Source organism: Adelges cooleyi, unplaced genomic scaffold (genome assembly GCF_023614345.1).
Source record: "Adelges cooleyi isolate 19-005CV unplaced genomic scaffold, UGA_ACOO_1.1 ACOO_flye_CR_arks_rails_tigmint_CR_PRNA_247, whole genome shotgun sequence".
Taxonomy (NCBI): domain Eukaryota; kingdom Metazoa; phylum Arthropoda; class Insecta; order Hemiptera; family Adelgidae; genus Adelges; species Adelges cooleyi.
The window spans coordinates 8,962,783-8,985,874 of NW_026095912.1; the positions used below are offsets into that span (position 1 = coordinate 8,962,783).

The 23,092-nt window shown below is 28.2% G+C and overlaps 3 protein-coding genes across 3 annotated transcripts; 1 reads left to right on the plus strand and 2 right to left on the minus strand.

The window, feature by feature from the left end:
- Positions 1-435: 435 nt before the first annotated feature.
- On the plus strand, positions 436-15,847 carry LOC126836344 (inositol 1,4,5-trisphosphate receptor). Its single transcript, XM_050569598.1, is given in 49 exon segments — positions 436-756; positions 918-1,061; positions 1,162-1,232; positions 1,530-1,645; positions 1,722-1,808; positions 1,891-2,154; positions 2,247-2,477; positions 2,545-2,686; positions 3,192-3,406; positions 3,494-3,654; positions 3,886-3,990; positions 4,073-4,280; positions 4,344-4,823; positions 4,885-5,060; positions 5,137-5,292; positions 5,386-5,536; positions 5,597-5,750; positions 5,836-6,020; positions 6,080-6,249; positions 6,788-6,953; positions 7,042-7,350; positions 7,442-7,708; positions 7,804-8,004; positions 8,082-8,197; positions 8,283-8,418; positions 8,517-8,774; positions 8,839-8,959; positions 9,048-9,193; positions 9,526-9,713; positions 9,842-9,953; positions 10,041-10,164; positions 10,229-10,464; positions 10,559-10,697; positions 10,771-10,875; positions 11,192-11,376; positions 11,462-11,641; positions 11,708-11,935; positions 12,010-12,108; positions 12,171-12,317; positions 12,382-12,574; positions 12,637-12,759; positions 12,833-13,005; positions 13,083-13,247; positions 13,328-13,508; positions 13,583-13,800; positions 13,866-14,031; positions 14,110-14,270; positions 14,331-14,492; positions 14,566-15,847. Coding segments are annotated over 48 exon segments (8,259 nt in total). The 5' UTR covers positions 436-756; positions 918-960; the 3' UTR covers positions 14,647-15,847.
- A 503-nt stretch (positions 15,848-16,350) lies between these two features.
- On the minus strand, positions 16,351-18,235 carry LOC126836648 (ELL-associated factor 2-like). The gene is made up of 5 exons (XM_050570233.1): positions 18,037-18,235; positions 17,309-17,546; positions 17,105-17,225; positions 16,648-16,822; positions 16,351-16,586 (listed from the first exon to the last, which is right to left on the minus strand). Exons 1-5 carry the CDS (start codon positions 18,143-18,145, stop codon positions 16,510-16,512), a joined length of 720 nt encoding a protein of 239 aa, XP_050426190.1. The 5' UTR covers positions 18,146-18,235; the 3' UTR covers positions 16,351-16,509.
- A 3,104-nt stretch (positions 18,236-21,339) lies between these two features.
- Positions 21,340-22,368, minus strand: LOC126837032 (acyl-coenzyme A thioesterase 9, mitochondrial-like). The gene is made up of 5 exons (XM_050570752.1): positions 22,236-22,368; positions 21,913-22,033; positions 21,733-21,845; positions 21,420-21,642; positions 21,340-21,377 (listed from the first exon to the last, which is right to left on the minus strand). Exons 1-5 carry the CDS (start codon positions 22,332-22,334, stop codon positions 21,340-21,342), a joined length of 594 nt encoding a protein of 197 aa, XP_050426709.1. The 5' UTR covers positions 22,335-22,368.
- Positions 22,369-23,092: the final 724 nt, after the last annotated feature.

The window sequence follows — 23,092 nt, forward strand, 5'->3', positions numbered from 1 at the left end:
AGTGGGTCAACAGCAAATTTGACCGACGAGATAAAGTATTTTTAAAACTGTGTTTTACACTAACTTTTAAGGAAATGTATAGATCGTTACAGATGGTTGGAATATTAACTTGTACTAATGTCTAATATATTTAAAATATTTCTATACAAGTTACAACCGTTAGGCATGAACACATAAATCTATTATGTACCTAATGACAACGCTAATTATAAAGGTCGCTTCATGCGTCAAATGGGAGAGAAGGCAATAAGTAGGTAGGTATTACAGTATAATAAATTTTGGCTACATACAATGTAGGTAAATCCAAGGTGGACGTGGACCACCTTGGGTAAATCATTTTATCTAATCTAAACTCTAAAGCAAATAGAACGATAAAAATGCATGTATACCTTTGATACCGTGTCATGTTTCTGATAGTAATTCCAACAATGATAAGAAAGACTAGAGACTAGATTTTTCGGGTTTTGTAGCTTGTACTAATTAAGAGTGAATATTGTACAATAACTACTCGTCATTTCTTTCTTGCATATTTTTTTTTGTTATTCATTTAAAATGTTTTTTTAAGTACTTTCATTGATTTTTTTCACCGGTTGCAAGTAATTATTATATTTTAACTTTTCACTGCTTAATCCCCTTCTACAAATGTGTACATTAATAAATATCTACATAACAAAACAAACACTTTTGGATTACACCAGCGTTGGTACTATGAACAACAGTCATGGATTGATGATGTTTTGATTGCAAAACACTAATGTAAGTTTAATACTAAAAACACTATTAGGCCACCTAGTGTTTTTAACGATATTATAATAAGCTACATATACATGTTATTATACGTGTATGATGTGTAATGATTTCATTTCTTAGTTTATAATTAAAATGAAGGTATTTCTTACAAAATATTTTGAACATAGTTAAATAAAAAGTTGCAGAAACTAGACAACAATTGACATTAAAATGATGAACGATATGATGGGAACCTCAAGTTTTCTTCATTTGGGAGATATTGTCTCCCTTTATGCTGAAGGGAGTGTATGTGGTTTCCTAAGTACATTGGGGTATGTTGAATGTTTATTACCTATTATAAAATTGATAAGTTTTTATTAATTAAAAATATACTAGGATTTCATATAAGTATATTTTTAACCTACTTTTCAGCTTGGTTGACGACAGAACAGTGGTGTGCCCAGAAGCTGGGGACTTAAATAATCCACCTAAAAAATTTAGAGGTATTGATGTATAATTGTGTAGTACGTAAATTTAATGTAAAAAATATTAATATAATTTTTTTTTTTTTTACTTTATTTTTTAAAAATTTAAAACAAAATTTTATACTTTTTAAATTGTAAAATTTTTATTGTCATTGATGATTTTCTTCTATTTATTATTATTATTATCATCGTATATTCATTAATAGTACTAAAAAGTATATGTGTCTTAGGGCAACCTTCAAAAAACGTAGCCCGCTTTGTATTTATAAAGTTGAATCTATCATACTTAATATAATGTGTTCTATATTTTTTTAGATTGTTTATTTAAAATATGTCCCATGAACCGATATTCAGCTCAAAAGCAATTTTGGAAAGCAGCTAAACAAAGTGCAAGCTCATCTGCTGATACAGTTTTAATAAAACGATTGCATGTAAGGTTTTGTCATTATTCAGTCAAATATTAAACATAGTAATAACATATAAATTGTATTTGGAATATTTTATTAGCACGCTGCTGAAATAGAAAAAAAACAAAATGATTCTGAAAACAAAAAATTACTCGGAACAGTTATACAATATGGCACTGTTATACAAGTGAGTAGTTTTATTTTAAGTTATAACTACTTATGAATGTTTTGTTTAGTTAAACTCAACGTTATAAAATTATATTTTTTAGCTGCTTCATTTGAAATCTAATAAGTACTTAACAGTCAACAAACGTCTTCCAGCTTTATTAGAAAAAAATGCTATGCGTGTTTACCTCGATGCCAATGGCAATGAAGGGTCTTGGTTTTATATAATGCCGTTTTATAAACTACGGTCTACTGGAGATAATGTTGTATTGGGTGATAAAGTCATAATGAACCCAGTAAATGCTGGACAACAAGTATTGCACGTTGCAGCAAATTACGAGCTTCCGGATAATTTGGGCTGTAAAGAGGTTATACTTGTTTTACTTTTCACTAAATTATATATTAGTATGTAGTACTTATATGGTCAAACAACAATTACCATTTTATTTGAATGTCATAGGTGAATGTTGTGAATTCCAGCACATCGTGGAAAGTTACTTTATTCATGGAGCATAGAGATAATCAAGAAGAAATATTAAAAGGCGGCGATGTACTACGATTATTCCACGCAGAGCAAGAAAAATTTTTAACAATGGATGAATACAAGAAAAAACAACACGTATTCTTACGTACAACTGGTCGTACATCAGCTACATCTGCAACGAGTAGCAAAGCATTATGGGAAGTTGAGGTACTCTCTTGATCAACTTTGACATACGACTTGTGTGATGTAAACTTTTTGAACTATTTAATTTTAGGTAGTACAACACGATCCATGTAGAGGAGGAGCTGGCCATTGGAACTGTTTATTTAGATTCAAACATTTGGCTACGGGACATTATTTAGCAGCTGAAATTGACGATGATGAAACCATGGATCAAATGCGTTCAAAATTAAGAGGTAGCAGTAGTTCGTACATTTTTTAGACCTCAATATAATATTTTTGAAGTATATCCTATATTACAGATTAATATTTTTGAATTGAGTTTTAAGATGAATTCGAAATTTGAAAAAAATATGTTACGACTTACTAACGACCATAGTAATTTTTTTTAACTTTACATAAAATTGTAACAAATTACTTTACTTTCGTTACAAAATACTCTTTATTTTTAAATTGGTTTTTTTTATTAAACTTTATTAATGCTCTTTATCTTTTACTTTATTTCTCTAAGATTTATTTTGTAACATGTTATTTATTCTAAATTACTTTTAAAAAGTTATAATAATTAAATTTTAGTAATATAACACAGAATACAATGAAATCATGTAAATCTCTATAAAAGTAGTAGCATCGTTACTGTTACATGTTACAATGATAACATTTTTAGATGTAGATAGAGCATTTTAGTGTTTTTTTTAATAATTATTTCTTATTGTTTGTTAATACTTGTTTTACCATTAGATGTACACGGAGGTCCAGTGTATCATTTGGTATCCGTACCTCATTCTAATGAAATAGCATCACTTTTTGAGCTTGATCCAACAACATTGAGCCGAGGTGATTCATTAGTACCACAATCATCGTATGTTAGACTACATCATTTATGCACTAACACTTGGGTACATAGTACATCGATTCCTATTGATAAAGATGAAGAAAAACCTGTCATGTCTAAGGTTAGATTCTCCTTTAGTTATCTTCTTTAATGGTTTTTCTTTTTTAACGTTTAGATTGCTAATGTTGATTTTTTTTCATATAATTAGGTGGGAAGTGCACCCGTAAAAGAAGATAAAGAAGCATTTGCTCTGATTTCAGTTTCGCCATCTGAAGTACGAGATTTGGATTTTGCCAACGATGCGTGTAAAGTATTGGCGTTTAATTCGGCTAAATTAGAACAAGGAACAATATCATCTAATGAACGGCGGTAATTACACCTAATAGCTATTATAGTTACGTTATAGTAGAATTTACAAGGTCTAATTCTATCAACAGTCATTTCCCCTTACTTTAGCCAATTAACGAAACAGTCATACTACAACAATAATAAGAAACTATTACTTATTTCAAAATATGTATTAAAAAAACAAAAAAAATTCTATATAATTAAAAACCTAATTTTTTTTCTCATTTTAAAATTAAATTGATACAATTATAGAGCTGTAACAACTTTGCTTCAAGATGTAGTTTATTTTGTTGCTGATTTGGAAAATGAACAAAATAAAGCAGAAGCGTTGGATTTAACAGTACCTAACCCTAATCGGTATGCACAATATCAATGTAAAATAGTTTTTATTTCATGTTGATAAATCTTTATTTTAATTATGACAAATGAAATATTGTAGAGATCGTCAAAAACTACTTCGAGAGCAATATATTTTAAAACAGCTTTTTAAAATACTTCAAGCTCCATTTATGGAAACAGCTGATGGTGAAGGTCCTTTTTTAAAAATTGAAGAAATGAATGATCCAAAATATGCGCCTTACAAGTATATGTTTAGGCTTTGTTATCGTATATTAAGATTGAGTCAACACGACTATAGAAAAAATCAGGTAATTATTTTTAGTAATAAAATATATAATATTGCATACTGAATGCTAATAATTATGATTTAGGAATATATTGCTAAGCATTTTGGATTTATGCAAAAACAAATTGGTTATGATATACTAGCAGAAGATACTATAACTGCTCTTTTGCACAATAATCGTAAACTCTTAGAAAAGCATATTACGGCAGCTGAAATTGAAACGTTTGTGGGTCTAGTTCGTAAAAACATGCATAACTGGCAATCACGTTTTTTGGACTATCTTTCCGATTTATGTATATCTAATAAAAAAGCTATTGCCATCACACAGGAGTTGATTTGTAAAAGTGTTCTGAGTGCAAAGAATTCTGATATATTAATAGAAACACGGTTAGTTGAAGATGGCTTGTTTCAGTTTTAATAAAATTAAACTTAAACTTACAATGGCTTTTTTTATTTTAGCATGATAAAATCTCCGACCCTAGAAGAAAACAAATCTACTGATATCTTAATTTTAACAAATTATGAAAATGATGCTGAAGTTGTTTTACTGTGGAATAATGGAAAAGTAACACACATTACTTGTTTTAAAGAAAATGTACTATGACTAAATTTGTATTATGTTGCAGTATAAGAAATCATTAGTTGAATTATCAAAAGATGCTAGAAGAGGAAATAAAAACGAATGGTATTTATTAGAATACTATAGGCATCAATTGAATTTATTTTCTAACATGTGTCTCAATCGTCAGTATCTAGCCTTGAACAATCTATCACCACATTTAGATATTGAATTGATTTTAAAGTAATCTTTAAATTTATTACTTAATTTGCCTTATTAAATTTTCATAAATCATCTTTTTTGTGTGTATGTTGTAAAGATGTATGGCCGATGAAGACGTTAGATACGATTTGAGAGCATCATTTTGTCGGTTGATGCTTCATTTGCACGTGGATAGAGATCCACAGGAACCTGTGACTCCTGTTAAATATGCCAGATTATGGTCAGAAATACCTTCAAAAATTAGTATTAATGAGTAAGTTGGAATGCTAGAACTACATGATATTATTTAAAAATTATGTATCAAGCTAGAATTTTTTAAATAAATAAAACTATTGTTTAATGTTAGCTATGACAATAATCGGACACCTGACCCGAATAAAGAAGCAGTTCGCTCGAGATTTAGCTCTACAATATCATTTGTGGAAGATTATTTATTCAACGTGGTCGCAAAAGCATGGAGTTTTCAAGATACCCAACAAAACAAACTCACATTTGAGGTAATTAAATGCTCAAAATGTTTTCTTAATTAAGTACATTACATTTTTATTACTCCTTAGGTAGTAAAATTGGCACGAGATCTCATTTACTTTGGGTTCTACAGTTTTAGTGATTTATTGCGTTTGACTAAAACATTGCTAAGTATTCTTGACTGTGTTTCTGAAAATGATTTCAACGGTGATCAGAGCTCATCAGGAGAAATGCATTGTAATGGTACGTAATTTATGTTCATTAAGTTTTATTTTTGTCTTTAACATTTGAGTTCTTTTTTCACACTAAACCTTGTTTATTTAATTAGCTGATGGAGGTGTTCTAAGGTCCATTGGTGATATGGGAGCAGTAGTTACAGGACTTACACTTGGAGGAAATGGTGTTCATCATTCACCTACCAAACCAAAATCGAATAGTAAATTATGTTTATTGAAAAAAGAAGCATACCCTCTTGTGATGGATACAAAATTAAAAATAATTGAAATATTACAAGTAATTCATGTTTAACAATCAATTGAAATATGTAATATTAATTGTTTATTGCATTATAGTTTATTTTGGATGTCCGACTGGATTACCGTATCAGTTGTTTATTATCAATTTTTAAACGCGAGTTTGATGAAATAGAAAAATCAACATCCTATGAAACCATATTGATAGATCACAAGTCAATCGATTTAGAGTTCATTGGAACACAGGCAGAAGGAATATTTGGAGAAAGGTATTTATATTTATATTGTTGTTTCTGCTAATGTTTGTTGTTACTTCTACCAATTTTTTTTTTTTTTAATAGTTCTTTACTAAAATCTTAAAGTACTATAGACTTGTTGATATTTTTTTATATTAAATTAATAATGTTTTTTGAAGCTTAAATTATTTAAAAATAATCAAATTTTTTACATTTATATTTCACTAGTACAATCATTTACTAAAAAATAAACAAATATATTGCATGCATATGAGCTTTAAAAGAATGCTAAAATATTTTGTTGTTAACCCTGATAGTATTTTCTAAAAAACTCCTATAAATAATAAAAAGTGTTTTATGTATTTAATTGTTTTAAATAAAAAGTCAAAATATTCTATTTTAAATATTTGTGTTTTTCCAAAATCTTAACTAGTATATAATACTTATAATGAAACATCTATTAAATTTTAAATAAAATATCATTTAGAAAAAAAAAATTATTATTTTATAGGTTTTTTTTCAATTAACCAGTTTTTGTTTTAAGTGTTTTGAGTTGGTTTGTTGTTTATAGTGAAGAGTGTGCAGCATTAGATTTAGATAACAATGGAGGCAGAATGTTTTTGAGAGTTTTACTTCATTTGACCATGCATGATTACCCATCACTTGTGTCTGGAGCTTTGCATTTGTTGTTCAGACATTTTAGTCAACGTCAAGAAGTATTACAAGCTTTTAAACAAGTAAAGTGTTTTATTAATAAACGTTTTTGTTCACAAATTTTGAATTTTTCTACATCTAAATTTAATTTTAATTATATAATTTGTTTAGGTTCAATTATTAGTGTCCGATTCTGACGTTGAGACATATAAGCAAATCAAATCTGATTTGGATCTATTAAGGCAGTCTGTTGAGAAATCTGAATTGTGGGTTTACAAATCCAAAGGTAATGATGAACACGGAAAAAAAATGGGTCAAGGAGAAGAAGAAGAAGATGTTACGGGTCGAGATAGTCGTAGCTCTTCTTCAAAAGTTATCGCTGCTATTGGAACAATTGGAAAACAAGGATCAGCTATAGATTTAGATGTGGGACCACCAATACATCCCGAACAGGCTGAAGAATACAAGAAAATTCAACTAGTATGTACTTTTTTTTAAATACAAAATAATAGTGAACACTAGAAATATTTTTATTCGTGTAGTATTTTATTGAAAATATGTTTTAAATTAGATTTTGATAAGAATGAACAAATTTTGTGTTATTCGTGTTCCTGGATCCCCTCTAAAACCAAGAAAACACGAGCAAAGGTTGTTGAGAAATGTTGGTGTGCACACTATTGTATTAGATTTGTTACAAGTGCCGTATGACCAAAAAGAAGACATCAGAATGAATGAACTAATGCGACTAGCTCATCAATTTTTACAAAACTTTTGCCTTGGAAATCAGCAAAATCAAGTTTTATTACACAAGCATTTGGACTTATTCTTGAATCCCGAGGTAATTAAATAGGTTACTATTATTATTAATTAATATTTTTATATTTAGTCGATTGGTCACTTACAATGTTAACTGATATGGTGTTTTTTTTATAGATACGTGAAGCAGAAACTGTTTGCAGTATTTTTAAAGACAATTCTACATTGTGCAATGAAGTTAGCGATAAAGTTATTCAACATTTTATTCATTGCATAGAGACTCACGGGAAACATGTTCAATATTTAAAATTTTTCCAAACAATTGTTAAAGCCGAAAATCAGTTTATTCGAAAATCGCAAGATATGGTCATGCAAGAAGTATGTAAATCATTAGATTTGTATGTTCATAATTAATTGTAAAATAACCGATAATAATGTTATTACTTTATATTTAGTTGGTCAATGCTGGAGAGGACGTTCTTATTTTTTATAATGATAAGTCTTCATTTACTCAATTTGTATCTATGATGCAATCTGAAAGGCATCGAATGGAAGAAAGTAGTGCCCTTAGGTTGGTTTTCACACATGATTCTTACTCTAAATTCTGTGATAATTAACTTTTTTAATTTTTACTGTTTTTTTTTTTTTTTACGCAGATACCATATTGAATTAGTCAAATTGCTCGCATGCTGTACTATGGGCAAGAACGTTTACACAGAAATTAAATGTCACAGCTTATTACCGTTAGATGATATTGTTACTATGGTGTCTCATCCTGACTGTATTCCTGAGGTATATATTATTTTAATAATTGAATTTGTGATTTGTTATTATTTAACTATATATAATATATTAATATTTTAAAAAAATGTTGTAACTACTTTTTTCAGGTTAAAGAAGCATATATTAATTTTCTTAACCACTGTTACATTGATACTGAGGTAGAAATGAAAGAAATTTATGCATCAAACCACATGTGGAGCTTATTTGAAAAGAGTTTCTTGGTCGATATGAACACAGTAATAATTAATAGTAGTGAGCGCAAACACTCTGACATAGCAATGGAATCGTATGTTACTAATGGTATTATGACTGTTATCAGCACTTTTTTTAATAGCCCTTTTTCAGATCAAAGTACTACGGTTCAGGTAAGTAACTGTGATATTTTATGTAATATTGATTATTTACAAGAAAACTTATTTTTGTTTGTAGGCTCGACAACCCATTTTTATTCAACTACTTCAAGCAGCATTTCGCATTTCTCAATGTACTTGGCTTACTGCTACCCAAAGATTTAATGTTGAAAACACTATACGTACTTTGGCTGAAGTTGGTTAGTCAACTATTTTTTCTTTATTATTTATTAATGTACATATTACACTTAAAATAATTTGAAAGTTTTCTTTTTTTAAATGTTACAGCCAAGACAAGATCAATTGCTATTCCATCACAAATGGAGTCTCAAATAATTGCTATGTTTAATAAATCCTCAAATCTTCTGTCTAGGCAAACAACTAAATGGTTACAAGCTGCCAAAACGCCTAAAATAGAAAGATCACAGTCTCAGGTATAGGTTTTTATCATTTGAAATAACTTAATTAGTTCAATAGTCTTTTGATTTATGAAAAATATACTTTTGGTGGCATGACGAATTTTGATACTTGATGATGTCAAATCAAAGCTTTTCCCAAATTATTTCTTTAAAACTTTCAATAAACCAATCTATTATCATTTCAGAAATATTTTGTAATAGAAACTAACAAAAAATTGATAAAATTACCTACTCCTATTTTAATTTGAAGTAGTATTTGTAAAATAATAATAGTGACTTCACTGTTGCAGTTTAACTTAAAATAAACAATAAACATATTTATAATGTTTGAAATTTATGTTTTACAGTTAATACGTCTAGATAAAAGTATAATTGAAGGACTTCAAGATATCGTTTTACTATTGGAAGATCAGTTGAAACCATTAGTGCAAGCAGAACTTTCGTTATTAGTTGATATATTATACAGACCAGAATTGTTGTTTCCTTTGGGAACAGAAGCAAGAGAACGATGTGAAAGTGGCGGATTCATTCACAGGTAAACATTATTTAAGGTTTGATTACTATATAATTTATATCTAATAGCATGAACAATTAAAAAGACAATAGTTTTTTTTTCATCCATTAATTTTTAATTTATTGTTATAATTTTACTTAAAACTTTAGACTCATAAAACATACAGAGCAATTATTAGAAGAAAAAGAAGATAAGCTATGTGTTAAAGTTTTGAAGACATTGCAAGAAATGATGGCCATTGATTTAGAATATGGCGAAAAGGTAATATAAAACGTTTTTGCTTTGTAGGATAAATAAAACATTGAAATTGTCAGTTAATTCTAATAAAATAAATTATATTATTTACAGGGTGATATTTTAAGGCTTAGTCTTTTGAATAGATATTTTGGAAATTCTCTTGATGCGAAACAACAGTTATTAGATTCTGCAATACAACCTAACATTAAACAAGTGGTTACTCATGGTCCGGGTGGTATGTGGGAAATATTTTATAGTATATTACTTTACTTATTTTAACCAAAATAAATTTTTATCAGCTAAATTTTTGGGACGTGCTGGATTGTCGCTAAATGAAGTACAAAGTCATTTAGATCACGACGGAGCATCAGATTTAGTTGTCGAGTTGGTTATAAAATCAATTCACTCGCCGCCTTCAATATTTGTGGAAGCTGTGCAGTTGGGAATCGCTTTATTGGAAGGAGGTAATCCGGTCATACAGCGTAGTGTATACAATAAACTTTTAGGCGGTGATCTTTGCCAGCTATTCTTTAAGGTACGATCAAAGATAATTAAAATATAAAAAATTCAGTTGTAAAATGATAACAGCAGAAACAATATTAACTTACTGCTTACATTTAAAATTTTAGGTATTTTACGACAAAATGAAAGATGCTCAACAGGAAATTAAATCCACTGTTTCTGTTAATACATCGGACATGGCGGTTAAAGACAATGCTGATAAAGGAGATCAAGGAAAAGATTTTGAAAAAAACCTTAAAAAGAAAGGTATATTTAGTAAATTAGTAAGACGTACAATTTTCTTCAAATAACAATTTTAATTTAAGTAATTTTAATTTAGTAAAAACAAATGGAATGATATTGACCGATGAGCTACGAGAAGAATTAAATCAAGCGGCATTAGCGACTAGTCAAGCATACGCTGGCGCTAGAAATTTGCCAACTGGTAAGCTTTATAAACTGATAATTATTCATCGTCATCAGCTTGACAAGCATTTAATGCCCAATGCTGCTATTTTGAGATAATTGTTTCTTGACTGATTCGCTGTTCGGGATGGGCTGTCTGTCCATCACCGAAGAAAGGGAGGCAGCTCCTTTTCACTGGAGAATTGCTTGTCAAGCAAACGGAGCGCCTGTTACCATAGGTCGAGCAGTGAGCTCTAACACACTGCTGCCTTACCCACTTGGCTACTCGTCCTCCCTGATACTGATAATTGTTAAATAATATTATTAATTCGCATACTATTTTGTTTTTTTAATAGTTGGTGAAGAAGAAATAAACCACTCAACTTCTCATAATGCCATGTTAGATGACACTCTGGTCGAAAAGCTTGAAAAACAAAGGGAAAAGGAAAATCAAAATAAATTGTCCACTAAAATACTAGTGATGCAACCTATTTTGAGATTTTTGCAACTCCTTTGTGAAAATCACAATAGAGATTTACAAGTAAGACTCTATCTACTAGTTATTTTATTAAAATGCTAAAATGTTTTGAACTTGTTTGTATATTTACTTTGTATTCAATTTTTAGAATTTACTTCGTAACCAAAACAATAAATCAAATTATAATCTTGTTTCGGAAACATTAATGTTTTTGGATTGTATATGTGGTTCTACTACTGGTGGTCTTGGATTATTAGGTCTATACATCAATGAGTATAACGTCAGTCTCATTAATCAGACACTAGAAACTCTCACCGAATACTGTCAGGTATAATTAGTTTTAATAATTTATATATATTTCTGTTGAAATTAAATTACAAAACTTTTATTATAGGGTCCTTGTCACGATAACCAAAATTGTATTGCAACTCATGAGTCTAACGGGTTAGACATAATTACGGCTTTAATTTTAAATGACATTAATCCGCTTGGTAAAACAAGAATGGATCTTGTATTAGAATTAAAAAATAATGCTTCCAAATTGTTACTGGCAATTATGGAGAGCAGAGGAGATAGTGAAAATGCTGAACGTATTCTTTACAACATGAATCCAAAACAGTTGGTTAGTAATTTATAAATTCAAATACATTTTTTTACTTAATTCTTTTATATTAACACTTAGATAATGAAATTTAGGTTGATGTTGCCTGTCGTGCGTTTTATCAAGAGACTTTAGAGGATGATGATGTTGATGATTCTTCTACTGAGAGCGAAGATGGAGTATCTCCAAAAGAAGTAAATTAATATAATTTTATGGTGTAATATTTGATGTATGTAGTAATTAAAATTATTTTTAGGTAGGGCATAATATCTATATTTTGTGTCATCAATTAGCTCAGCACAACAAAGAGCTTGCATCTTTATTAAAACCCTCTGAAATAAATATAGATCCTAAGATAAACGAAGCATTGGTTTACTATGCTTCACATACAGCACAAATTGAAGTACGTAACATTTTATTTTAATACGATTGTACAAACAGATATTTTAGTAGCACTATATTTTTAGATTGTTCGCCATGATCGTACGCTAGAACAAATTGTTTTTCCTATCCCGGAGATTTGTGAATACTTGACACATGATACAAAAGTAAAAATTTACCATACAGCTGAAAGAGACGATCAAGGTTCAAAGGTGTCTGATTTCTTTGAAAAAACTGAAGACATGTTCAGTGAAATGGTGTGGCAAAAAAAATTACGAGGTTTGCAAATCGTTTTTAAATCTTTTTCAACAATTTTGAGTTAAATAAGTATTGTTTTACAGGAAGGCCATCATTATTTTGGGTTAGCAGTTTTATGTCACTTTGGAGTAACATATTATTTAATTGTGCTGTGATTATAAATCTAATAGTTGCTTGTTTTTATCCATTTGAAGATGTAGTGCCAAGTAAGAATGTGTATAGGTTTTTTTTAAATGTAAAGAAAAAAGAGCCTAATTTAATATAAAATTGCTGTTTTAGGCCTGAGTTCACACATTTCTATTTTGATATGGGTGGTGCTTTTTGCTTCTGCGTTTGTGGTTTTTGCACTTCCCGGCGGGTCAGGCATTCGTACTTTGGTCATATCTACTATACTAAGGCTTATATATTCCATAGGTCCAGAGCCCGCACTCTGGTTTTTAGGAACTGTCACGGTAAATTATATGTCTTGAATTAATCATATGAACTGCTGAGATTAAAACTATATAATGTACTTATGTTTAATCTAAAGGTTATTATGAAAAGCATACACATAATAAGCATAATGGGAAATCAAGGGACATTTACAAAAAAGTTTAACCAAATTTTAACTGACGCAGAGATACTTTATCATTTGATGTACATAATGTTTTGTATTCTTGGTTTGTGTATGCATCCATTCTTTTACAGTGTATTGGTATGTATTAAATATTAATGAATTATAAATAAATTGTTGTTCATTTAAATTATTTCAAAGTATCTTTTTATGATTTACAGCTTTTGGACGTCGTGTATCGAGAAGAAACATTACTTAATGTTATCCGTTCTGTAACACGTAACGGTCGTTCAATCATATTAACAGCAGTATTAGCATTGATTTTAGTCTATATGTTTTCAATAATTGGCTATATGTTCTTCAAAGATGATTTTCTCGTTAATGTAGACGATGAAATTAATTGTAAGTTGATATAATAATAATAACTGTTGTAGTAGAAATACTGAATAGTTTAACAAATAGTGTTTGTGTTTTAGCTGCGTCAAATATAATAGAGAACGAGGATGAAACATGTTCTCTAGGCAATAACTGTAGCCCTATAGAGCCTAAAGAAAATTCTAAAGTGGTCGTTATTGACGGAGAGGTGAAAGAAAGGGCTTGCGATTCATTAGTTATGTGTATAGTTACCACACTCAATCAAGGGCTCCGAAACGGTGGTGGGATAGGCGATATCCTTCGTGCACCGAGTAGCCAGGTAAAAAAAACCTAAGAATCCAAAATGATTTTAAAGCAACCAACTTTAATTTTTTTCTATTACAGGAGCCTTTGTTTGTAGCTAGAGTCGTTTATGATTTACTATTCTTCTTCATTGTGATAATTATTGTACTTAATTTAATTTTTGGTGTGATTATTGACACATTTGCTGACCTTAGAAGCGAAAAACAACAAAAAGAACTTATATTAAAAAATACGTGTTTTGTATGTGGTAAGTAAATCGCCACATTTTTTTAAAGTGTTTTAATAATTTAACAGTAGTAATTTAATATTGTATTTACATTTTTAGGTCTTAACAGATCAGCATTTGACAACAAAACTGTTAGTTTTGAAGAGCATGTTAAATGCGAACACAATATGTGGCATTATTTATATTTTATTGTTCTTGTTAAAGTTAAAGACCCGACTGAGTTTACAGGGCCAGAAAGCTACGTTTATGCTATGGTTAAAGTGAGTTTTAAGTTCGAAAGTGTTTTAAATTTGTATTATTTTTCAATCGTGTTTTTACAGGATCGAAACTTAGATTGGTTCCCCAGGTTGAGGGCTATGTCGTTAGCTGCGGTAGAAAGTGAAGGCGAACAAGTCGAGTTGAGGAGTCTCCAAGTTCAATTGGAAAACACTCAAACAGTCGTGGCGTTTTTATCACAGCAACTATCAGAACTTAGAGATCAGGTACCTTTTAAAGATGATAACAAAATCTATGCTGTTTATATGTTTGTTTACTATTGATCGTTTTTTTTATCAGATGACTGAACAACGTAAACAACGACAACGAATAGGATTACTCAATTCGACTTCACCATACGTGCACAATATGGTTCTATAATTTGGCTCCCTCGTTCTTCTTGTTTATTTTTTTTCTATAAATTAGAAATTTTATTTGTCCAATATTTTAATTACTAATTTACCATATTACTATCTTTAGAAAGTGATAAATTTATATCAAATTGGATAACCATTTATGATTAATTTTTAATAATTGTGTTCTTTTGTTAGTATTCGATTTAGTCACTATACCAAAATTAATGCTGTGCAATTATTGAAATTAATTTTGACTTTTTATTTATTCTTCTTGGTGATTTATATATTAGTATACATTTGTTAATCGTAAAACATTTTAAATCTAAAGACTAAAACGCCGACTTTCTCAAAATATTAACAACGAATAGTGCAAAATACATATTTTTATAGTGTAGTCCATAATGCCCGTTAATATGGTGCTTTATTTAATTTAATGTTATCAATTATTTAGTCAATCAAACAAAACACCATTTATTTATTTTCTCATATATTATTGTATTTATAAGTGTACTTAATAATATTATATTGTATGTACAACTAAGATGTAACCCATATTTAGACAGTACTTTCAGTATCGAAAAAATATAGGTATGTGTATTTTTTTATCATTTATATACACAGTATTAACTAAATTGATAGGTAAAATATTATATAGGTAATAGAAATCATGTGATAAGTCGACCACTAGTTTTCAGTAAAGTATATATTAGAATGTTATATTTTTAATTATGTTTCAACATTTTTTTTTTATTATTTATATTTTTAAAATTTAATTTTTACGTAATAACATTTTTTTTTTATTTACATTGTTACTTTGATGGTAATGATGGCTCTAAATTATTGGTGTTAATCTCGCAATGAGTAAATCATTAATCAGCTTAAGGATAGACATTGTTTTTAACATAAAAACAAGTCTTTTTTCTCGTTAAACATTCCAAAGCAAATAAATGAAATACAGGGCGTGAGTCATAAGGGTTATTTTTTGTAGCTGTTACATTATTTATCAAGTCTTTTTGTCCCATATTACATATTAGATGGTATTATTTTTGTTAGATATTTCAGATCACACCTATACAATTAAAATAATATGTCATATGAATTTTATTAAAGAGAAGGTATTTTTTAATATGTAGCAATACTCTCAGTTATTTGTAAAACACATTTCTTCGTATGGTTTTATAACAATTATTTTCAATGTGGATCCACCTTAATAGATTATTATCTTTTTGTGATAAAATTGAAGATAAAAATATTATAAATGTTTAATAGAATATTTATTATTTACTTTTTTAGTTATATTATAATAATGTTTACCGTTTTATTGTAGTTTTTGTTATTTTAAATGTATATTTTACTGTTAAATAAATGGGATTAATTATACTAATAATTCTTATTTTATTTTTTTAAACATTTTTTGTTGCTATAATTTGTTTCTTTTTTTATAAATAACACACTGGATCATTTTAAAAGGATAACATATTTTTAAAGTAGGCAGAACATATTTTCTGAACAGATCAAATGAACTAACAAACAATTAAAAATACACAATATTAGATATACACTCATCAAGTGGAGACAAAATAATCTGACAAATTATCTGATTTCACACAATGTGATATCTGACACATAATTCACAACTCAAAAACATGATTCTGTTCTCTGCTTGAAATCGTTAATAAAAGGTAATAAAGGAGCATTAATCACTCGTGAAGGATAGTTGTTAGCAAACTTTACGATAACTTGGTATATTTTTGTATTTATATATGTATATATATATATATTTAAGTAGGTTTAAAAATACATTATTTATATGAAAAAAATATCATCGTTGACACAAGACTGAAGGACTTCATTCATAGTATTTGGTATTTGTGTCATAAAATGGTAATCAGTCGGAGTCTGATTCAGAAAGTTGAAGGTCTTCATCTAAAATACGTTCTGGATCAACTAATCGTTCTTTAAAGCCTAAAACACATAACAAAGTATTAAATCTAATTTATTTTTGTTAACAGTTTTATGCACTTACCATTTGAATTAAATGTACTAAAAGTGGGTGTAGTTTGTTTAGCCTCACTCTTGGGGGATGGTAGGGGTGATATTGAATCATCACTATCACTGTCAGACGAGCTACTCGATTCAGAATCACTAGAAGACTCACTCAGTTCCAGATCTCTAGCTGCTGGTACCAAATCATCACAGGGCTGCAATAAATACAAAATATCTAAGTTTAAAAAAAATGGGTGAGTTTTCCTTATAAGTTATAACGTTTATTAATTCTAAATTAGATGATGAAACAATTTAATAAAACAATTTTAACACATTCGTGACTGATATTTAAAAAAAAAAATATTAAGTTGAATAATTTAGATTTTAAACATATAGTACAGAATACAAAAGTTGTTATAAATTAGGTTATTTATAATTAATAAATGAGTGATACTGAGTAGTGGACACTAGGGATTTTCATTTAAATATATTTTTACTTGTTTTTTTGTTGGTTGAGCTTGGCTTTTTGGCTGCTTATTTACAGTAGTTGGTATATTGTTTTCCGGCATAACTGGATTAAATTTCACAATAGGTTTTTGGGGCTTTTCAACCGCATTTCTAAAAGTTTTTGATAAGTATAAAATTGTGTCCACAAAATGAAGCTTAAATGAATATACGGTACTACTTTAACAGATAATTACCTAGTTGTTTTGAGTTGTACATTAGTAGTGAGTTTTTCTAACGTTATTTCACCTGTAGCGTGGTCAATGATTAGTACACATTCTTTTGTTGTATAATCTTTATGTGATCCTTTGAACACTGTATGTGCAGCACCAGCACCCTCAAAATTGGGTACTGTGACAGTAACTTCCCGATTTGACGGATCAATATCGACACTTGCAGGTTTGTTTACATCTACACTAGCAGGCTTAAAGTCATCTAAAACACCAAACAATTGCTGTTGTTTATAATACATTATTAAAAAATGAATCTACAATTAAACAATTTCTACTAATTAGTACAGAAATGTTATTTTTCATCTATGAACTGTAATTAATATGATGAATAAAAAAATGGAATTGAAGTATTACACATACAAGTAGATCAAATGCCTACATCGATTAAGTATATAAAACCAATATTGCTGTAACATTAAAACTATAACCATAAAAAACTATTAGCAGGTCAGATTTACATTAGTTATCCTAAGGTAATAAATTGACAAAAAAATAAGTATTATTTAATTAATTTCTGAAACGTATATGGGTTAACATTGCTATATCTGTAATTCTAAGATATTATAATATAATTCGGTCGTAATTGTATGAGTAGTAGTTTAAACAAAACAATGTAAAAGGTATATGGAAAAAAAAAACAAAATTTTCAATACTGAGATGACAGCTTTTTGTTCAACAACAGATTTACTCACATCGTAGTGTATGGAAACCAGGACCTTTGCCTGAAAATGTTGAGCCGAATTTCAGTTGAACTGGCTCACTACCAACAAGTTTCAAAGGATCCGACAACTCATCATCCATAACTAGTAAACAAATTTGTTGAAGTTTGTAAACGAGACACTAAAAGTGAACGTGATGATGTATTCAAAAAGTATTGATGTAGTTGTTATCATTAAATCCAATGTAATTTGGTCGCGGTCAGCATCGTATTAATTTAATCAAAATTTACATTTTTTTTTTAATTAGAAGAACTTAATATGGTTTTTAATCAATAGATTAGATTTTAATTATATCTATTGAAAAAATATCTTAAATTATTAATTACAAATTCAGTAAAACATTTAAGTTTTAGGTTTTAATCTGAACGCATTGTTTTTGTCAATATTGACAAATCGTCTATGGAGATAACTCTAGTACATACGTAAGATAACTGATAAGAGAAAAATTTTTAATTTTTGTCTCAAAACAAAAATGTTTTTATTTTCTAGCCAAACTTATAAAACCAAAAAAATTTAACTAAAAATATGAAATACCTTATCATAACATAGCTAGATAAATTGGAAAATCGGTGAATTAAAATCATACTATCCTGAATATCTCTGTAACTTACGTTTTAATGGGTCAGTATTTTTTTAAAGTAATATTTTCCATACTAGTCTATACATTGTTTTCTTTTAAAACAAGTGTAACTTTTTAAACAACAAAGTAAGGATACAGTTTTATTTTTATTTAAAAATATAGAAGTAGTGTCCAACAAAATAATGACTAATCTGACTTACTTTGGCTATAAATTAGTATTGGTCCTATTTTTGAGTCGCGCTACAGATACATACACATGTCTGTGTACTTAAAAAAAAATATTTTGTTTAAAATTAGAAACTTCTTTTATAAATATTACTTATGATGGTATAATTTTTAGTATAATTCAATTTATGTTTTCCTTTTACAATAAAAAATATACCATTGAAAATTTAGCGATTGATCATCATCATTATTATTTTATGTTAGTTTTGAAATATTTTATAACTATTGTTATGGCATTTAATAATTAAATTAAAGTTTTAAATAACATTTTTTTTTCATCATTTAGACCTGCATAATAACACTGTATGAATACACCGAAAAAATTACCATAAGTATCAAGTAATAAATACTAATTTAGAAATGTTTAAACTTAAAAGACACTGACATGAATAATAAAGTAACTTGATTACTATTATATATATATATATGTATAAAAACTATCATAAGCAAAGCAATTCAATCAAAAACTTAATTCTCAACAAATATCTGCCGCTAAAATAATCCTGCAGGTATAGTTTAATAATTAAAAAGTTTATCAATAAAAATGTTGTTGTTTAGAATTTAATAATAATTTTATTTTCTCATGTATGATCAGTAAAAACATGTCATTGTACAAAAAGGACAAAAATCTATGATTACTTCAGAACAAAAACACATTCATAGGTACAATTTGTATAATTACAAATGTACACAATTATTTTATTGGTACCTAATTACTTTGGTATCTAATTACTTAATTATTAAATTAAATCAAAATCAATATGACTATTTTTCTGAGTTTCTTTTGAGTATGCTGTATATATTTAACAACAAATGTTTGAATATCCATCTTTAAAACTTTCTTTGATGAACATAAAACCAACTATAATCAATTCAATTTTTCAGCGAAAACATAATCGACAATTTCAAAAAACTTTTAAAAATGTATGAAAATTCAACAATAATTTGTGTGTACTTTTTATTAGTTATGATTCACCATTTGTTATACTATGACTAATATCTAAAAATCTTCGGCGACCATCTATATAAAGCATAGCGTCTGGAAAAAAAAAATTCCCATGAATATAGAAGTCTTATGATAGATCTAATTGCAATTTTACCATGATAACTTTGAGGTAATACATGTTTAACATCATTTGGCGATTTATAAACAAAGTAAAACGAGTTTGTAGTTATACTACTTTTAGTTTCTACTTTATCTACTTTTGCTATAACCTCTATAACCATAGTCTTTTCAATAGTGAAGCAAATCTAATAATTAATAAACCAAAAATGTTAGTTTTATAAATAATTAACTGTTATGTATACTTTACTTTGCCAATTAGTCTTAAACGGCTACCAATTGGAACAGCATTGCGAAACGCTATACTATTAATGGCTTTCACTTTTACTTGGCTTTTAGAATGAACGCTTGCTACTAGATAAGCGAGTTCAGTTGCCATTCGCATCAAATAACCACCAAATACAGTACTATGTAAATTTCTGTCCTAATTATTGTAAGGAAAAAATGTTTAGATATCTAATCTACAGGATAATTAATTTAATGTAAGATACTAAATTCTTTCAGTTTTGTATACTCTTACCGTCAAACGGGCCAACATGGGGCATTATAGGTAATTTGGGGCATTGGTCAAATATATTATATTTTAATGTATATTTTTTTACACACATGCCCACAACTATTAAATGCTATAGACTTTAAAAGTACTTGTTAAAAACAGATTATTGGTAATATTTATTTTCAGCAGATTGTTGATTTTATAACTATTTTAAATATTTACATAGTTTGCCAATCAAATTTATAAAGTTTAAGAAAAATGAGAAAGTTAAAATTTTAAATATTAACAATAATAATGCTTTTTTAGGTTGCCTATGACAAGTTTCAAATAAAATGTATGTATCCTCAAAGATTAACTTGAGGGTACCTAATGCAAATGAGTATAAAAAAAAAAGTTTTAATTTGTAACGTATCTAGCAGATTTAGCGCCTTACATTAGTTTGATCACCTTGTACTTATAAAATTATGGAACGGCTTTTATTTATAAAAATAGTTTACTTCGGGATGACAAAGGATGTTGGATTCAATTTTAGTATCTTCCATCCATACACTATCCTGCGGAAGGACTTTGTTACCCAACATCGGTTCTTTCTCATCGACAGTTTTTAAAAATGTTTTATAAATCAATTCTTGTTCTTCAGGATTAGGCATTTTATTCAATATTGAGTCTTGACGAACTTTTTTTCTAATTTCATTTCTTTCTAAATAATTTGAAATTAGCTTTTTATTATTTCGTTGATCTAAATCATGATGGTGTAGGCTGCTCATACACATTAATATGATATTTTATTTCATTGTAAGTATGTATTGTAAAACTACTATTTTTTTTAAACAAAAATTTATTAGTACAATTTAATTTGCATTTAAATTAACACAAAGGTAAAATTGTTTTTGATTATTATTTTTATCACTTCTACGTTAATTTGTAAGTATAGAAACTTAGTATAGTATCTTTTATAGATAATAAATTTAATTATGTTTGTAAAATAATACCTAATGATAGTTTTAAAAGTTCCTTTTCGTCATCTCCACTTGGTTCTAGTTCGTTTACTAAAACAGATGATTTATTTAAAGGATCTCTTGCAACAAACACAAAATTTGCATTCGTGACACGTTGTAATTTATTATCCTGAAGCTGATCCAACCACAGAGTAATCTCCATTGAGGTTTTTCCGGCATATGATACGTGTCCACTGAGTATTAAATCTTTATCAGGCTACAAGCAATATTTAATTAATGTTTATCAGCATATATATCTAGTTATGTAAAAGAGTTAAATATGTATATATTTTTGGAACAAATTTACATAACGCTTTGGATGTACGATTACTTCGTCCACTAATAACGTTACAGCAACATATGGATGTGGTACATCTAATGGAATTTTGGGACTATAAATATGCTTGAAAACAATCCAAACTAAAAATATCAGTAACATTAATTTAATATACTTTAAAAAAAATAATTATAATAATTCTGATTTTACCAGCAAACAAATCCATATCTTCTAAAAGTCTACCAACTCGTAAACCTTTACGGGTAGTCGTATACCTATTCTGTAACATTATGTTACTACTTAATGGTACTAAAGCTCTATCAAAACTGTCCTGTAAAATAATTTTACAGTTGTGTAATAATGTGATCATTTAAATAGTTTATATTCAATATATAAGTTTTAAGTTTCGATTTATTTGTAATGATATGTATTTCGAAAATGTATAAAATTACTCCAAAACAATATAATTTAAAGCACCTATACAACGTATAATATAGTTTAGAGAATGTTAATATATCTGTACTTTAACTTACTTTCATAGTACGAGGTGGTAACTCGTCTCGACTTTCAGGTAAGTATTTAAACAGATGACTTCTGTCTTTATGCTCATACTTCCCAGACATACCCATCATCTTATGAAGTTTCTCTCTGACTGAAAACGCAACATTACTGCTTATTTCAATTTTTATTGGATTTATTTAGTGCTGATAATTAATAATATTACTGTCTTGCATAGTTTGTAAATTTTCGAAATCAAGAGGCGGTTCGTTTGCTGTGTTACAACATCCCTTGGTTGTCGACTTTAAACATAACCCAAGCGTTTGAGTTTTTTTAGCACTAAAATTAATTTGAAAAATCATCAAACCAGACACAAAATAATGATACTTAGTAATGTAAATATTTTGTTTTATATAAGCTATAAAATCTCGACATATTAAATTAGTAGAATATGATATTTAACGACCATCATTCACGTGGTCAGATTTAAGTATTTTGCTGAAAAAAGTTTTGGCGATATTGTACTTACACAAATTTTGAAGATGCTAAGAAGTTTTGTAAAACTTTTAAGCGCATCTCGATATAAAAATTATTTGTCAAAGAATAATATAAATATATATGTATATATAGTAATATTAGAAATGACATAAAATAAATTAATAATTATGTTTCATAGTCGCAGTTACCATGACTGAATAACATTATTATTTAGCCACGAGTGTAAGATTTTAATTGTAATGTGGTAATCAATATTCATTTAAAATATATCAAAGGGTACGGCACGGATCGTTAAATCATTGTTGAGAAGGCAATACCAGGAATGCACTATGCGTTAGGTCTACCATCGATGACAAAATATACATGAAATTAAGTTAAAGTCTAGTATACAAAT

What these genes read in the sequence shown, in the direction of transcription:
- LOC126837032 (XM_050570752.1), bottom strand. Translation starts at nt 22,334, where the DNA reads ATGATGGGTATGTCTGGGAAGTATGAGCATAAAGACAGAAGTCATCTG. An exon ending in TACCACCTCGTACTATGAAA is followed by an intron (nt 22,034 to 22,235) that starts GTAAGTTAAAGT and finishes ATTATTTTACAG; the next exon opens with GACAGTTTTGATAGAGCTTT. An exon ending in AGATATGGATTTGTTTGCTG is followed by an intron (nt 21,846 to 21,912) that starts GTAAAATCAGAA and finishes TGATATTTTTAG; the next exon opens with TTTGGATTGTTTTCAAGCAT.
- LOC126836648 (XM_050570233.1), bottom strand. Translation starts at nt 18,145, where the DNA reads ATGGATGATGAGTTGTCGGATCCTTTGAAACTTGTTGGTAGTGAGCCA. An exon ending in TGGTTTCCATACACTACGAT is followed by an intron (nt 17,547 to 18,036) that starts GTGAGTAAATCT and finishes TTGGTGTTTTAG; the next exon opens with ATGACTTTAAGCCTGCTAGT. An exon ending in GTACAACTCAAAACAACTAG is followed by an intron (nt 17,226 to 17,308) that starts GTAATTATCTGT and finishes AAAAACTTTTAG; the next exon opens with AAATGCGGTTGAAAAGCCCC.